We start from the raw sequence: 17781 nt of genomic DNA on the forward strand, positions 1-17781 counted from the left end.
CGACCATCATTCATAGTAACCTTCTTACGACATGTTTCATATTGGATAAATTTTCAATTATTAAACATATCAATATCCATGATGGTTCCTTTAATAGTATATTGCGTTTGCTTTGCAAAGAATAACAAACTATTTACTAAAATAAGAGCACATTTAGTTATCTTTTTATCTGTTTAGCAATAAACAATTTCTCACACCGTAGTAAAGATATATACACGAACGACAGTAGGTCATTTTTCATCCGCATCATCAAGGCGCTTTGGTTACTTGATTCCAAGTTTTACAAATTTGCAACTACGATCAACAAAGAGATCCCTTGAGAGTTGAGGTCATCGATTCCGTGAATCGTTGAGGGCCCATCCGTATTCATACTCTCTGTTCTCCGCTGTCAACAATGGCCAATTACCCTCACAATCCCAGTTCACAGGTGATTAATACTTACGCACTTGCTTTTCATTATCATGTCCATTCTATTCCGCAAGAAACTAGTTCAAATACAATCTTTTCTCGTCTTTAGAGGGATATGTAGACCTTTAAACCTGGTAATCGGAGTAAACTTGTTTGTATTTGCGTTTTTTCCGACAATGAACTCCAATCGGAACTCTACTGTAGTTTTTGATCGTTGGAGGGCGTAGCAAAAACACTCGCAGGGGGTGTATATGTATATAGCGAATCAAGTACATGAATACAAGTAGTATTTCATCATTCGATCGGTATATATGTGCGTAAGGAGATTACAATTGGATTTTCACCAGCAAATGTTTGTAAAACCTCAATGTAGGATACAACGCAGCACCCCAATTAGACTCTTCACTGAGCAATAACAACCACCAAAATAACTGAATCATCTTCTTCTCTTCACATTTTTCATAAACAAGGAACGATTGCTTTTTGCCCTTTACCTTATTCTACGATATTTAATGATGTGAATTTGCAATAGTAAGGCATGTAAGAAAAATTTAAGCTTCATTTATTCTTCTAAATATATGGAAACTCACTAAAATTTATATTGCCCTTGAATCCTGAATCTTGATAGATTGTTCAAATAGATGTTTATAGATGAATATTGAGGGTTTTACTTTGTTGCAGTTTCGGTTTTTGGTTCCACCTCAGCAAGGGCAATTTCGTCCAATGGGACAAGGCATGCCTCCTGGTCAAAGTCAACCGCCACAGTTCTCTCAGCCACATCAGCAAATGTCTCCATGGCCCAGGCCCAGTCAGCCTCCCCATGCCACATCATCATTTATAGCACCACCAATGCCTTATATGCAGCAGCCAAATATGACTTCTACATCTTCATCACAGAACTCTGCAACTACAAACACTCATGTCCCTGGTTTAACTGGTCCTGGAGCACCATTATCTTCTTCATTTACTGTAAGACCTGTGTACCCTTTTGATTAAATACAAGAAATAACAACCTACTTTCATTTATTTGTTTTATATAATAAACAAATTCTACATTTTTATTGTACTCTTGTTTCAGTTTATTACATCATCATTTGGGCACCCACAAAATGCAATGAATGCTTCTTCAAATCAGGTATCTATATATATAAATATTTCTCATGTGTTTGCTTATTACACGATAAATATATATTTTATTCTTGTAGCAGGCGATAAATGTTCCTAATGTATTTCAAGAGGCATCATCTGATTGGCAAGAGTTTATTGCTGCTGATGGAAGAAGGTAGAATTAATATTTCTCTTTATCACATGTATTTTTAAGTTCATATCTCAAATATGTAAAACCCTTTAGTGTTTGGAATACTTTTCAGATATTTTTATAACAAGAGAACAAAAATGTCTTCATGGGAGAAGCCATTGGAGTTGATGACACCTGTGGAGGTTAGTCATATGGTCTCGACCTGTGTGTTTCTGACATGTAGTTTCTATGCACATCTCATTTGACTTCCAAATCATTTCTTGTTTCTTGAATTAACATAAATATTTGTTTCTTTAAGAGGAGTTTGAGCTTCTTGCTATTTACATTAATTGAGTTGTATATATATATATATATATATATATATATATATATATTCTCCTTTGCTTTGCATGTTTCAATGTTTGTAGATGCCCATGGCAACTTGAGGAAGTATGCTCACTTTGAACTTTGAAGGCGCACTCAGTTTCTCAAGGCAGGCAACAAATTGCTATTACACATGTTTTAATTACATATAGGAGAATTGCTTACATGATCTTTTTTAAAATGCTGATATTGATACTTGAAATTAATACATGCATCTTACATAATACCCTTATTTCAATGGCATGTCAGTCTATTTTGTGAACAAAACATTCCAGTTGCTTACCTTCTGATGGTATTTTTTTTAAAAGACAATGATCTTTACTAAAAACAAAAATAGTTTGTTACCCATTTATGACATTAATCTTAGAATATGGTCTTTCAGAGTTTCTTAATTTAGGTTCCTCCATGATTGTGTTTTTGATCATCTTAAGAAATCTACTTTGTTCACATTTCTTACACTATAGGCTAGAGAACTTTGGTTCATGTAACTTAAATGATGAATTAGTTTAGTAAAGAGAGTTGCATTTTTTTTTTTTTTTTTGCTATTTATGCTTTCCTAAATAACTATCTTTGTTGTTAAGAATTAGGTTACTAGTATGAAGTATCACTCATTGTTGGCTTTTGCAGAAGGCTGATTCTTCCACTGTTTGGAAAGAGTTCACAACTGCAGAGGGTAAAAGGTATTTTCTGTTCATCTCCTTTTAACAGAATTTGTAGATTTTTTTCCTCTTCAATACACGTATTCTGTACTTAATATATATAATATATATACATATGCAGATATTACTACAACAAGGAAACAAAGCAATCTAAATGGACAATACCTGACGAATTGAAGGTTTTTATTATGAATTATTCCATTTTCCATCTTCACAGCCATTTTTGTATTTTTGTCTCCTTCTGCTCTAACTTTTGTTTTTTATGCACAGATGGCTCGTGAGCAGGCTGAAAAAGAAGCTTCTAGAAGCTCTCAGTCTTTAAGTTCCGGAAGCTCAGTCAATGACAGTTGTTTGACCATTCCTGTGGTGGCAGTTAAGCCTCACTCTCCTGTTTCTCCAACAGTCAATGATGCTCCTGGTGTTTTAGTCAACACAATTTCATCTCCGAAGTAATTTTTTATTTAATCAATTATGAAATGATTACATTAGTATTTTCGGGTTTTTGTTTATGTATAATTTGAAAATATGGAAATAATGTAGGACAAACGTGGATATTACATCCTCAAATGATGTTGCTAATGCTTTAGATGAAGCTTCAATGCAGGATATCAAGGTATGAAAAAATTCAATCTTTTCACATTAATTGTTTATTTAATCAATTTTGAGATTGTTGATGCTGTTTGCAGGAAGCAAAAAAGGACATATCAGATGTTGGGAAAGTGAATGTAACACAATTAGAGGAAAAAGTAATGGATGCTGAACCCTTGTTATATGCAAACAAGAAGGTGAAAATGCTACATTTTTTCAAAATTTCTTTCTTTCTCCTTGTTTTTAATTTTCTACCTACAATAACTTTTTAGGAAGCAAAACTTGCCTTCAGATCTTTACTGGAATCTGCAAATCTTGAAGCTGATTGGAGTTGGGAACAGGTATCAATAACTCTCATTGGCTTCCTTTTTGACTTTTTGTAAGTCAACTTTATTGACCATGAAATTGACATGTCAGGCAATGAGAGTAATCATAAATGATAAAAGATATGGCGCATTAAAAACACTTGGTGAACGTAAACAGGCATTTAATGAGGTAAAATTTTACATTCATAGCATCATTTTTCACCTTTTGTTATAAAAAAAAGTTGAAAAATCTTCATTCTGATTTCTGATTTCTGTGTTTCTATAGTACCTAGTGGAAAAAAAGAAATTGGAGGCTGAAGAGAAGCGCTTGAAGCTGAAAAAAGCAAAAGATGAATTCATGCAGATGTTGGAAGTATGTCAATCTACATACATACACATACATCATACATGCATACATAACTAATGGTTGTATGTTGTTCTTATTAAAATCACTTTCAGGAGTCTAAGGAATTAACATCATCAATGAGATGGAGGTAAAATTTATCTTTCATGTAATGAGAGATGATTTTTGTATAGAATTTTGATTTAGTATATTATTACAATATTGCCATTATATTAATTTCTTTAAAGCAGCAAGGCTATAGCATTGTTTGAAGATGATAAACGATATAAGGCTATAGAAAGACCTTCTGAACGTGAAGATCTTTTTCAAGACTACTTAGTTGATCTTAAGAAGAAAGTAAGTTCATGTCATGCGCTCTGGAATTCAATTCTTGCTATAATTACTTAAATACCCTTTTAACCACCTTCAGGAAAGAGCAAAACTTCAAGAGGAGAAACGTCAGAGTAGGTTAGAGTACAGACATTTTCTTGAAACTTGTGGCTTTATTAAAGTAAGTATTGCTGGAAATTTGAAAGGATCATAACATTAGGCATTTATTTATGTTGATTGATGTTTGATGTTATAACTTCAAAATCTATATTTAAAAAAAATAAATAAATAAATTCCAGGTGGACACTCAGTGGCGAAAAGTTAAAGATCGGTTAGAAGATGATGAAAGATGTTCACGCCTTGAAAAAATTGATCGATTAGAGATTTTCCAGGTAAATAAATTGTCACACTTTTATTATTTTTTCAAAAATTAAAAATTTCTTAACTGATAATATTAATGTCTATGCTTATTATTACAGGAATACATTCGTGACCTAGAGAAGGAAGATGATGAGCAGAGGAAGTTAAAAAAAGTGAGCTTGAAAGTTGAAAGCTATAATTATTTAAATGCAAGTTGATTTACTTGTTAAGCAGTTTAAATTTTTATTTTTTTATTTAATTTTTGAAGGAAGAAATAAAAAAAATGGAGCGCAAAAACCGTGATGAATTTAGCAAGATGATGGAAGAACATGTGGTGTCTGGTATGCTTACAGTCAATACCCAATGGGTTGACTATTTTCAGAAGGTAGTTGAAAATTGAAATCAAATAAAGTCTTAAAATAAAATAGTTAAATAAATATTATATTTATATTAAATATTGTAGGTTAAGGAGTCTGCAGCTTATCATGCAGTTGCTTCAAATACAAGTGGCGCAACAGCAAAAGATTTATTTGAGGATGTTGCTGAAGAATTGGAGAAAAAGGTACTCATTATTATTTTATTTAAAAGTATTATTATTATTATTATGGTATTAGTAATTTCTAAATATTTTTATTATTTGACAGTACCATGATGATAAGACACGTGTGAAAGATGCTTTGAAGATAAAGAAGGTAGGATTTATTTATGATTTTTTTCGGTATCTGCATTTATTTATTATTTGTTGATTGTGATTTACATTTTCTTGTTATATATTTTTTGAAAGGTGAGTGTTGCAGCAACATGGACATTTAAAGATTTCAAGGATGCTATTCAAGATGACATCATCACTCCACCTTTATCAGATATAAATTTACAGGTTTAATTCTTGGATTGTTGGTCTAAACTCTAAAATATAAGACCAAATACACTAACTTCTTCAAACAATTTGTGATTAATATATTTTATTATTATTATTTTTAGCTTGTATTTGAGGACCTACTCAAGAGGGCTAAAGAGAAAGAGAAGAAAGAACATAAAAGGCGAAGGAATCTTGCCAAAGATTTCACACAATTATTGGACAACATCAAGGTATATTTATTAGGGTTTAGGGTTTAGGTTGAGTATAAATAAAATTTTATAAAACTTGATTGATTTGTGAATTCATAGGAAATAAATGCAAGCTCTACATGGGAGGAGTGCAAGCAACTTTTTGAGGAAAGTAACGTGTATAGGTATGGTATTTTATTATTCAATATCAAGAAAATATATTTTGAATAAAATTTTGTAAAATTGTCTTGTTTTTTGACATGGATTTAGATCTATTGGAGATGAGAAGTTTTGTCGAGTGGCTTTTGAGGAATATGTTGCTCATTTAGTGGAGAAGGGAACAGACAACAAACACAAACAGGAGGACGAAAAGGTAATTAAGTAACTCACATTCACATTGGGAGGTAATTTAAAAAAAAATGTGGTTTTTCTAATGCACTTTCTACCCCTTAATGTTTGCAGATGAAAAGGGAAAAAAAAGAAAAGGGTAAAGACAGAGAGAGGAAACATGGTCAAAGCCCCATTGACCACAGAAAGTCAAGAAAGGTAATTGGTTTTTTGTTTGATGGATAGATATATATATATATAATTATATATTACCTCATCTATCATGCCATTTTTTTATAAAATTATTAATGTGTTTTTTTATAATTTATGTAGCATGTTTCACATGAATCCGATGATGAAAGCAAGCATAAAAGACACAAGGATGATGGTGAACATGTTCATGATCATGAGGAGGAGCTTGAAGATGGAGAAATTTGCTAGATTCTTCTTCATCATTTAGGTCTTTAAGCATATAATATTCCTTTTTTTTTTTGTTGTTATTGGTTTAAAGTAAAACTTAGTTTTTGAAATTGACTTGTTCTTATCCAGAAAAGCAATATACAATACAATAGATCAAGAATCAATAATAAACAGACAAGATTACATAAATGGTCCCTATGATTTAGCAAATTACACATATAGTTGATGTGCTCTTTATATGGAAGCATGTAATTCCAATTTTGAAAACCAAAAATGGCTGCTAAAAGTGATTGTTTTGGATTGCTCTTTCTTGTTACTTGATGTGCTCTAAAAGCCCAAATAATAAATTTATTTGGTTTCTTAAGATACTAATTGAATAAAATAAAAGTCTAGAAACAAAAAGATACTAAAAAGGAAAAAAGAAAGGGTAAAAAAGTCATTTTAGTAGGAATTTAACAGCTAGATAGTTAGATTTAACAGCTTAGGGACAATCCATGACAATATCAACAACAAAACATGAGGACCAAGTTTGTCCATATTTTTAAAGTTGGACTATATGTGCCTATTTTGACAAATCACAGGGACCATTTATGTAATTTTTGTCTAATAAATATTAGATAATGTTGAAATCGTTTACATACATGAATGAAAGCACACGATAAAACAAGGCATACAGACAAGATATGAAAGATTAATTGAGCAACCAAAAGATTTAGGAAATAAGAGCACAGGGCTTTTGAGCTTTCAAGTGCTCTACTTTTGATTTGATCTCACTACTGAACAACTTGTATGACTTGTACCTTGAAACAAAACCAACACTAAACTCCTTGATATCATCTTCAACATCTTTCCTTTTTTGAATCTCACATGTCAAATCCTGCAAAATCTTTTCATTCTGCTCATTCAACGATGCAATTCTTTTCCAAGAATCAGAAACTGTTAGGAGTAAATCATCTCTTTCTTCTGATAAAAGTTGAGATTCCTTTTGAAGACCATGAACTCTTGCTTTAGAAGCTTCTAGAAGGTGGTTATTCGTATCCAACTCTTCCTCAAGGTTTTCGTATCTTTCCTTGATCAATTTGATTTCATCACTCATTTCTTTCTTCCAACAAGTAATTTGTGTTTCCAATGTGCAATCCTAAAATCATATTATTAGATTTTGAATATTTGGAATGTTGTAGATTTTAACATAAAAAGCTTCTTCCTTCAACTTTATTTTACAATTATTGTTATTGTTACAAAGAATCAAAATATGATATAATAATACCTTGAAACTAGGAGAGATAATAACTGAAGATTAAGATGGTGAATAATATGAAAATGGGCATGTAACTTCTTGATAGATGAATATGTGTCCAACAAGCATTAGCATTAGCAGCTACCTTATATTTCTTCTTGTATTCTTCTGAATATGAACTTCCTTTTTCATCATCTGATTTTCTAAACCCATTCATAGCCATATAAATTTGTGCTTCAAAACTTGACATAAGAGACATCACAAATTCACTTGTTTTAGAAAACAAGTTTGCAGTCGCCGATTTTTCATCTTCTGCAAAACCCTGTTGTTCAAAAGACGTAAATACCCTCATTGTCAAAAATAGACAAAAGGACATAATATGCATTGTACCTTAAAAGTAGAGAATATTTCCTCATTTACAGCTTTGCAGTTTCCCAAAGATTGGCTCAACTTGTGAGGGATTTCTTGAAGTTTAGATATCTCCTCCATCAACTGATTGTTCAATGCTACTTGTTCTTTATGCTGTTTCTGTAGTAGTGTGTATAATTAAACACTTTAGCTTTAATAATAATAATAAAAAGCATATGATGATATATAAATTATAATACACTAACAGAAATTAACCTCAAATTCATTTCTTTCATCAATAGCTTGTTGCAATTGCTTTCGAAGATTTTCAACTTCTTTGTAATTGTCAATTGAGGGATCCTGCAACTAAAGAACATTGACATGAATACAAAGGACAAACAAAACAAATGAAAAGTGAAAATCAAAACTTACTTGAATTTTATCAAATGATGGGATGGATGAAAGTTGTTTTGGTGGAGTCATATGAATTGAATCAAGGTCAGCTATGAAGCCATTGTTCATTTTAAACCATGTGTCTTCATCAACAACATCACCAAAAGCATCTGGAAGTGGACTATATAGAGGTGTTCTAGAATTGTAACATCTTTTAGCAACAAATGAATTTGGAATCGGTTTAAAAGTTGGGGTACTAAAAGCATCTCCTTGTTGTGTGCTACAAGCTTCTTCTTTCATATTTTTTCTTAAGGATTCTCCATTCTACAAAAATAAACCAAAAAAATAATTAAATTCTTTGTAGCAAGCACATCTTCATCTAAAGGTTATTGAGTTATAATAAGATTATTCAAGATTTAATGAGTTAAAACACTTAATCTGGACATAATGACTTCATGGGTTGGTTAAAAGTTATGAATATTCTGACAAGTGTTTTTCAGGATGCAAGGGTAAAATGGTCATTTGTAAACTTACATGGGAAGAAATTCCATTAGAGCATTGTTCTCGTTCTCTGTGTGATTTCCTCTCTTCCTCTAATTCCATAGCAAGCTTTTCACGCTCTAGCTCATACTGATAAATGGGAGACAAAACAAAAAAGTATATATTTTAAAAAGATAAAATATAAAATATAAATATACACTCTACCTTGAGCATGTCATTTCTCAATTTCAAGATTTCTTGCTCCAGAACCCCCGCATGAGATCCCTATTATAAAAAAAGTTTTTATCATATTTCAATTCTAATGTTGAATGTTGATGACACTACTTAAAAAAAAAAAAAATAATAATAATAATAATAAGATAAAGATAAAGTCCACCTCAAGTTTCATGCGTAATTCCTCTATCTCCATTTTCTGTCTCTTCAATAACGCAGCATCCGTCAAAATCTAGAGAAAAATAAAAGTATTTAGCTCCAACAACTAAATGCGTACACAAAATAAAAAAAATGAACAATCTTTATAAAAACATAAGGCTGATATAAGATAATAAGACATACCTCATTTACTTGAACACAATTGGTGATACGTTTAGCTCTACTAGCAAACTGAAGGGTCCCTTTTGTTTCCTCTACATGAACCTATAATACAAAACTTGAAGTTAAATAAATATAAACATGAACTTGATATATTTATTTATATATTTATATAATACCTCTTCTGGTGCCACAGTACAAATGATAGAAGTTTTTGCATTGCCACCAAGTGCAGGTTGAAGAATACGGGTGAGTTTGCTATCACGATAAGGAATATGTCCCCTGAAAAATAAAATTTAATCATTTCTTGTTGTTTCAATTATATAATTAGTTTAATCAAAGAAATAAATAAATAAAACCTTTGTTTTGCGCCTTCACTTAATTTATTGATGACATTTCCAAGAATCATTAAACTCTTGTTGATGTGTTTTCCTTCTTTCAACCGAACTCCACCAACTCCAGTTTTAGCAATCCTTTCAGATCCAGCTAAATCTACCAAATTCTGGTAATGGATAAATAAATATATAAGTTTATAACTTTAATTATATAAATCATTATAGTAAGTGTATACTGTATACTGTATAGATGATATAAAAGTTACAAACCAAGACAGAAACACGGATAGCATCATCCAAATTAGTTGAGTCTTTCCCCTTGCTCTCAATCACCTGAGAGATGTAAACATCATTTAAATGGATTGATTATATAAGAAATACAATATGTGAAAGAGAAAACTGCAAGACAAAGTACCATTCTAAAGATTGTGTGGGACCTACTGCTTCTGACATTCATATTAGTTTCACCAAAGTGCCTATTAACTGAAAGAAGTAGGTTTCAGATATACATACAGTCTGAGTCAACTCAATTTAAGCAGATGCTACAGTAAAATCTCAAATTAGTCTCAAAAGTCAAACCTTCTCCCATTTCAATGAGCTTTAGAACTTGCTCAGCACTATTAACTATCTCCTCCCTAAGTCCTGCAACAAATATTCCACGCTGGAAAATAGCATACATTAGTAAAAGAACATATGTGTAGAGTATAGAATGTGTTGTATCCATATTCACCTCCAAACTCTCATGAATCTGAAGTTTCTGATTCTCAACAGCAAAAAGATCATTGATTTCTTCGTTATAGATCTCCATGTATGAGACTCGAATGAGAAACTCTCTATCAGTTGACTGCAAACATTTACTGTATTTTAGGAACAGGCATAAAGCTTATAAGGAGGAAATATACTAGTGAAATTATAAGAATATACCATGTCAATCTTGGTAAAAATATCTTTGACAGCTCTGTGAATAATTCCTGGATCATTTTCAGACCCATTCATTGTAAACGTTTTTCCACTACTTGTTTGTCCATAAGCAAACGCAGTGCCTGAAAATGACACAGCTATTAGCTTCCAAATTAACTTTCAAGACCATTAACTACAGAACTTAGTCGATTGATAAAAGGGGAACAAATTCAGAGTGAGAGATGAAATAACATGGCACGATGATCAAGCATCCAGATTAAAGGAAGTGGAATAAAAAAGAGGAAGCACTGAATTTCATACAAAACAGAATTAGCTAAGGATTACCATTGAACCCATCAACGACGGCATGGATAATGTCCTTGGTAAGGAGGTCATAAACGCTGGAATTGGAGCAACCTTGGTCGAAAACATGATCTGCGTATAAAGTATAAACACAGATACATAAGATTATCCAACTGATAGATAAAGGAAAGAAAGCAAACGAAAAGGTAAGGGTTTGTTTAGGTACCGAAAGTATAAGAAAGAGCAGGGGGAAGAGGAGTGCCGGATAGAGACCTATGCAGAGAAATACGGTTGTCATCTACCTTCCAGTGACTGCCATTGGAATTGGAATTGGAATCCTCGTCTGATTTCACGGGTGGCCTCACTCTCACTGCTACGCATATCTTCTCCATTTCTGTGCACAAAGCTTAAAGGATTGATTGATTTAGCTGGATCTGTGACTGAAAGTGATATTTGTTGATCGATCGGGTGTATAGGCGGGATGTATAGAGATACAAGTTTTCCTATTTGATTTCAAAATCAAGGTTACTGGGTAGTTTTGCCTTTTTTTAATAGCTTGGGCCTTGGGCCTTGGGTTATAATTAGAATTTAGAGGTCTTGTAAAACCCCCAATCGTAAGCCTTCTACAAATAATCGGTTAAGTTAAAATATCCCCTATAATTAGATATCTGAATTATAAGAAATTAAATATCCCCTGTATTTTCATATTTTCTTCATGTCCATGTGAAACTATGACAAGTGTCATATTTTGATAAAATTAATAATATTTTAGAACATTTGTCACACTTGTCACAATTTCATATGAGTGAGAAGATAAATAGGAATAAAAATAGAAGGATACTCAATTTCTCAAGAATTATATACCAATTGTATTATATTTGGACTCCAATTATATTATATTTGAATTTAAATACAATTAAAAAAAAAAACCAAAAATACAGTAACTTAAACCTAGAAAATTTATTAGTTGCTCAAAGAGTCTTCATATTCAAAAGGTGTTGAAGTCTTCCTTGAATTCATGATAATCCACTTTGAGCAACTTATTATTCATCCACACGTGATAGAAGTTGTCCTTCGAGTGAAAAGATATGTATTTTTTTTTACAATGCAACATCTTGTTTTTTAGTTTTTTTTTCCTTTTATGCCCTTGGTATGTGATTTTGATTACAAATTGGTCCCTTGTTGTATTTTAAAGGAAACATGATTCATCATGTACGTTGGGCGTATGTGGCCTAGACCAAAACACTAATATTTTGGGTTTATGCACTATTTAAACACCCTTATAGCCTCAAAACTGTAACATCCCAATTTTCAAGGTTAAAAATTTCATTTTTAATTAAGTAATCATGTGGAATCATTTATCAAACATTGCTAATATTATATTAATTCATAAAACCATTACGTCGTGTCTCAAAAACATATCATCGGATAATAGTAATAATCAGAGTACAATCCCAGAAAACTCAATGCGGAAATCATGCGTGAGTGTGATGTGCCGCTACCGCGCCGACTCTTTCCCCTTCGCTGAAGAGGTACCTGAAACAAAACTGAAAACTGTAAGCACGAAGCTTAGTGAGTTCCCTCATCATACCACATACCATACAACACATAACATACATACTGCCAGGCATATCTGGGTGCCCGACCTACCCTTTCGGTCATCTCGACCGGTGACCTTGCCTAACATATCTGGGTGCTGGCCTACCCCTTCGGTTCTCTCGACCAGTGACCTTGCCTAGCATATCTGGGTGCTGGTCTACCCCTTCGGTCCTCTCGACCGGTCTATCACATACAGTCACGTAATCATAATCCAACATAACTGGGTACTGATTACCCCTTCGGCCCTATCGGCCGGATAACACCTCAAAACCATAACTGGGTGCTGGCCTACCCCTTCGGTTTCAATGGGACTTAACACCTCAAAACCATAACATAAATCGTCGAGTCCATCCTTGAGCCATACTATACATTCGATTTCAATGGGACTTAACACCTCAAAACCATAGATTTGGCCCCCTAATGTCCATTTCATACGTAAAGTTCCAAACTTGGTATACATGCAAGGGGTCTTTGGCCCAAAAAGCCATAAAAGATGGCCTCCATGGTGCATGGGGTGTTCATGGCAACAAAATGGGCACCTTTTTGCCATAAAACCCCCCAATGGACCTGGATCTAAATCATACACTGACTTCCAACACTAAATCCCGAATACCACCTCTCTAGGGATTAGAAATATGAAGGAAAAGGCCCAAAAATCAAGATCTATAGACAAAGGTTCAGCTTCATACCTTCAATAAGCTGAAAACGAGCTTCAAACTCTGGATCTTCTTGTTTCCCCTTGGACTCACAAGTTCCTTCCCTCTTCTCAAGCTTCACAACCCACCAAAAAGCACCAAAATAGCCTTAGAACACACAAAAACGGCTAGGGTTTCGATATACAGCTCTCTGGGAGTGATAGGGGCGATGGAGGCTAAGATAAGGTGTTTAAATAGGGTGCAAACCCTCAAATTTAGGGTTTCACTCAAACAGCACCTACTCGCCGAGTCAGCATTCGACTCGTCGAGTAGGTCACTTAAACTTCCCGCGGGTCCTGACTCTACTCGACGAGTTGGGCCACCAACTCGTCGAGTCCCAGAGAAAATACATACAATTTTCGAATAGAATACATACCAGGAATCAGGTGTTACAAAAACCCTTTCTTTCATCAGTGTAACGCCCACAGTTTCGGGCTAATCAATTTAGAGATAATATAAGCGTTAAAAATGACTTTTTGATAGAAGATTATTTAGCATAAATAATATTAACCAAGTTATAGTATATGTCACAAGGATTTTGTACATATAAAGAACGCTGAAATCCGACTTATAACGAAGAAGTTATGACCCGTCGAAGTTTCGCGATTAAACCGACACGGCTCCGCGTATCGTAAAAAGTAAATTTTTGATAAAATACTTTTTAGCCTTAGCAATCTAAATAAAATTCATAGTAGACATTAAACCGAGAACGTGCATATAGAGAACGTCCAAATCTGACTTCAGTTGAGGAAGTTATGATTTTTCTAAGATTCAGCGTAGCAGTATACAACCTGAAAATCAAATTTTAGATCGATCGATTATTAGCCGAAACAATCTAAACAAGAATTAAAGATCTCGTTAATAGGATCTCAACGATATAAAGACAGCCGAAAACGGACGTCGGATGACAAAGTTATGAATTTTTAACGGACTTTAACTGTCTAAGTCTGTTAAAATATAACTTTAAAAATAAAGTCAAAATTAGTCGACGGAGTCTAAACGAAAGTTGTAGATCATGTCACTACCTACGTTTGAATATAAAGAACGTCAAAACAGAGCTCGAACGCGAAAGTTACGGATTTTAGAAGATAATTAGTTTTTGGAGTAACCAGCGAGTGACACATGGCGCCATCAGGGCAACTGGGCAACACCTTCTTCCCCACGGCTTGCCACTAGATGGTGACACATGGCCACAATACGCCCAACGTAATGCTGGAGTACGCCCAACATACGGCCTTCTCACAGCCTATAAATAGAAGGCACAAATCACTCTTTTTCTCACACCTTTCTAACCCATTCTCTCTCAAACACCCCCAAACCCTCTAAGCCTTTCCCTAGCACCTCCTAGGTGTTAGTAGTGTGTCCCGGAGCGCCAGAAGGCCTCAAGAAGAAGATCTTTCAACTCAGAATTACGAATCATCACTTTAACAAGTGAGTGCATAGTTACTTTCATCTTACACATAGATATGAAGTATTTAATGTTAATACATGTTATATGTGCTTATTATCTGTGTTCCTGATATTTATGCTAGATGAACGATTTATACATGTTTTACTAGATTTAAACTGTATATGTATTTTTATACCTATAAATATATTAGGTAAAGATGGGTAGATGAATGATGAGAGATGAAAGATGATATAGACGATGAGAGGTGAAAGATGATGAGAAGCCTTGACTTTAACGATGATCCAGTCATTTAGTAAAGTATATATGACGACCACAAACTATTCTAGACAGTCCAGTGGAATGCTACCAGGCTCGCAACCTGTAGGTGTTTGTGAAAGACGTGTTCACCAGATGTACTCTAAAAACCCTGGTAGCTATGGACTTAGTGCCTTACAAATGAACATTGGCAGTTATGCCTAATAGATAACATCGGCAGCTATGGACTTAGTGTCTGTTGGATAAGCCTTGGCAGCGATGGACTTCATGCCTATTCTTTAGGACAATCCTTAGGAATAAATAAATGAAGAATATATGATTCTTAGGGTAGATCCTTAAGAAAAAAGAAGATAATGGGGATGGGAAATTGGGTTAATTGTTTGATGATTAAACATAATAATTATATTATTGTGGGTTGAAAACCCTATGTACTCACCAGGTTTCCCAACCTGACCCACTCAGTTTATTGTATCACATGTGGCTATATGAAAGATACATTTTGCTGAGAGATTCAATGAGTATTAGGCCACTAGTTTAATTATTGTAAGGATTGTAATATTTCTTTATGCTTATGTTTATGTATTGATGATGGCATCCCAATGTTTTAAATAAAAATAAATTTCTTCGGAAATGCTTTGATAGCATCTTTATCATGTTTTCTGGGAACAAATTCCGCAATACTATTCTTCAAATAGGATACTCTGATTTTTAAATAAGCATAAACAAATCGGCCTTTTCTGGCCGTGAAAATAGGGATGTCACAATCAGCCTCCACGCCTCATATCGACTATTGCAAACCCTAATCCATTTTTTAGAACATCTTTGAGCCTTGGGTGTGTATTTTGGTGATCTTGAAGGAGGAAGAAGGAAGATGAGACCATCTTAGAAGAGTGAAGTACTTTGGATCCAGAAATACACCATCATTTTGCACCACTTGGAGGTAAAAAGCTCTGATCTTGATGAAATTTTTCTTAGATATTGATTAGCCATGGATTGTGTTAAATTTGTCCCATAAACTTGATGTATTTGAGTATGGGTTACTCTAATACATTTGAGTTGTCCTTTCAGACGTTTTGGAATGTTTAGAATAAAATGTAATCTTGGTCCTTAGTTTTCCTCCATGCATGGTCTAGGATGTCTTAATGAGTTAAGAAGTTAAGGTTTTTAGTTTTGAACACTTAATAGCCATGCAAGATCATAAAGTTGAAAACTTTATAATTAAGGACATCATTTGAGGAATATATTTGGATTTTGGATGAAAGAGATTAAGGAATTAATGTAACCCCCGGTTCCTGGTATGTATTTTAAATAAGATTTATTCATTTTTGTACAGGAACTCGACGAGTTGGAGGCCCCAAACGCGTCGAGTAGGAACGGAAATTGGACGTGGAACTTAAAGTCTACTCGACGAGTTAAGGGACTCAACTCGACGAGTAGGGCTGCCAGAATGAAACCCTAATTTTCAGGGTTTGGCACCCTATTTAAACACCTTAACCTCCAAAGGTTGGCCTCATTTACAGCCTTCATCGTCCCAAACCCTAGCCACGAAACCCTAACACGTTTTTGAGAGTTTTGAGCCATTCTTGGTGCTTTCTTGAGGTTCTGAAGAAGAAGAGACTTGAAGAAGGAGCAAGGAAGTGAAAGAGAAGAGTATATCCAGAAGTTGAGCTCCATTTCTGGTTCATTGGAGGTATAAAGCTCCTATCTTTTCTATTCAATGTTAAGATCTAGTTTGGGGGTGATTTCTCCATGTTTTGGCCCAAGATTGCTAGCTTTTGAGACTTAGACGTCCCAAGTGATTACTCTATCAGATCTGGGTTCTAGAAGGGGTTTCATGACATAAAGGTGCAAACTTTATGGCCATGGAAGCCCCATGAAAGCTTTAAGGTGTCATTTTGGCCTTTTAAGCTCCAAAAAGCCATGCATGGAGGGAAAGTCAGGGACTTTACGTATTCATATGGTGTCTAGGGCCTAGATCACAGTTGTTATACTTTAGTGTGAAGTATTATGGCTTTTGGGTCAAGATTTAGGTCTTAAAAAATTAGGTTTTGAGCTAAACCCATTAAGTAGGGCTATTAACGGGTAAAGTTGGAAAATTTACCCTTAAAAGGACATTTTCAGTATGTAGTAGAAGTATGGGGCTTGGATCTGAAGGATAAGGACTTAAGCCATTAAGATGGCTCAACAGACTGAAGAACCCGTCGAGTCCATAGAGGAACTCGACGAGTTGGGTCGAAGAATTCCGAGTCTGTAAGGGCTGAAAACTCGACGAGTTCAAGGATGACTCGACGAGTTGTGTTGAAAAGTCCCGATTCTATGGATAGGAAGAACTCGACGAGTTGTGAAAGAACTCGACGAGTTGGATCGCGATTTAGGACTCCTGATTCATGGAACTCGACGAGTTTATGGACCAACTCGGCGAGTTGAGTCAACCAGGATGTTGACTTTGATTTTGACCTTCACCAAAGTTGACCCTTAAAGGGGTTATGGGTATGGAAAGGGTAATTAAAGGAAATGCTTATGTGTAGGAGTCTGAGAGGGGTTGATTTCAGAACAGGAGGCTTTGCAGCTATTTCCCAGTTATCGAGGTGAGTTACCTTCCAGTAGGAGTGGGTCGAAGGCACCAATGTCGGCCCACTAGTATTGATTATAGTTGAGATGATTGTCTTTGTGATAATTGTCTGGTATGTCATTATCTGTTATGATTTATGTGCTAGTATGTTATGTTATTATGTGGTAGTGGTAAGGGGTGAAATAGTCATCGGTTACCGGTTGAAAGAGACCGAAGGGGAGGTCAGCACCCAGATATGCTAGGCAGTATATGATTTATATGTACATGCTAGGGTATTATGTGGTAGTGGTAGG

At 34.3% G+C, this 17781-nt stretch overlaps 2 protein-coding genes across 5 annotated transcripts; one reads left to right on the top strand and one right to left on the bottom strand.

Annotated features, from left to right (window-relative positions):
* The first annotated feature begins 206 nt into the window (after nt 1–206).
* On the top strand, nt 207–6597 carry LOC145119404 (pre-mRNA-processing protein 40A-like). Of its 2 annotated transcripts, none has more exons than XM_079055060.1 (27): nt 207–427; nt 1090–1377; nt 1487–1543; nt 1614–1690; nt 1779–1848; nt 2657–2709; nt 2810–2867; nt 2959–3137; nt 3229–3301; nt 3375–3473; nt 3549–3617; nt 3694–3771; nt 3868–3954; nt 4041–4075; nt 4176–4281; nt 4355–4435; nt 4554–4646; nt 4734–4787; nt 4883–4999; nt 5078–5176; nt 5259–5306; nt 5399–5491; nt 5596–5703; nt 5782–5846; nt 5932–6034; nt 6124–6207; nt 6322–6597. In XM_079055060.1, the coding sequence occupies exons 1-27, from the start codon at nt 395–397 to the stop codon at nt 6427–6429; spliced, it is 2415 nt and encodes an 804-aa protein (XP_078911186.1). In that variant the 5' UTR covers nt 207–394; the 3' UTR covers nt 6430–6597. The 2 variants fall into 2 exon arrangements, with proteins under 2 accessions (XP_078911186.1, XP_078911187.1); XM_079055061.1 differs by having other exon boundaries at nt 1617–1690.
* Nucleotides 6598–6990: 393 nt separating this feature from the next.
* On the bottom strand, nt 6991–11460 carry ZCF125 (P-loop containing nucleoside triphosphate hydrolases superfamily protein). Of its 3 annotated transcripts, none has more exons than XM_079055064.1 (18): nt 11183–11460; nt 10999–11088; nt 10678–10796; nt 10484–10597; nt 10333–10414; nt 10169–10236; nt 10024–10086; nt 9778–9920; nt 9598–9700; nt 9443–9523; nt 9264–9332; nt 9092–9151; nt 8921–9016; nt 8426–8710; nt 8270–8353; nt 8036–8173; nt 7791–7967; nt 6991–7546 (listed from the first exon to the last, which is right to left on the bottom strand). In XM_079055064.1, exons 1-18 carry the CDS (start codon nt 11346–11348, stop codon nt 7121–7123), a joined length of 2364 nt encoding a protein of 787 aa, XP_078911190.1. In that variant the 5' UTR covers nt 11349–11460; the 3' UTR covers nt 6991–7120. The 3 variants fall into 3 exon arrangements, with proteins under 3 accessions (XP_078911190.1, XP_078911189.1, XP_078911191.1); XM_079055063.1 differs by having other exon boundaries at nt 8270–8359; XM_079055065.1 differs by having other exon boundaries at nt 7451–7546; nt 7676–7967; nt 8270–8359.
* Nucleotides 11461–17781: the final 6321 nt, after the last annotated feature.

This window comes from Lactuca virosa, chromosome 6 (assembly GCF_052849685.1).
Source record: "Lactuca virosa cultivar CGN04683 chromosome 6, Lactuca_virosa_CGN04683_v6, whole genome shotgun sequence".
Taxonomy (NCBI): domain Eukaryota; kingdom Viridiplantae; phylum Streptophyta; class Magnoliopsida; order Asterales; family Asteraceae; genus Lactuca; species Lactuca virosa.

What these genes read in the sequence shown, in the direction of transcription:
- ZCF125 (XM_079055063.1), bottom strand. Translation starts at nt 11,348, where the DNA reads ATGGAGAAGATATGCGTAGCAGTGAGAGTGAGGCCACCCGTGAAATCA. An exon ending in TTTTTACCAAGATTGACATG is followed by an intron (nt 10,598 to 10,677) that starts GTATATTCTTAT and finishes AAATGTTTGCAG; the next exon opens with TCAACTGATAGAGAGTTTCT. An exon ending in ATGAAAGAAATGAATTTGAG is followed by an intron (nt 8,174 to 8,269) that starts GTTAATTTCTGT and finishes ACACTACTACAG; the next exon opens with AAACAGCATAAAGAACAAGT.
- LOC145119404 (XM_079055060.1), top strand. Translation starts at nt 395, where the DNA reads ATGGCCAATTACCCTCACAATCCCAGTTCACAG. An exon ending in GTAAACAGGCATTTAATGAG is followed by an intron (nt 3,772 to 3,867) that starts GTAAAATTTTAC and finishes GTGTTTCTATAG; the next exon opens with TACCTAGTGGAAAAAAAGAA. An exon ending in AATTATTGGACAACATCAAG is followed by an intron (nt 5,704 to 5,781) that starts GTATATTTATTA and finishes GTGAATTCATAG; the next exon opens with GAAATAAATGCAAGCTCTAC.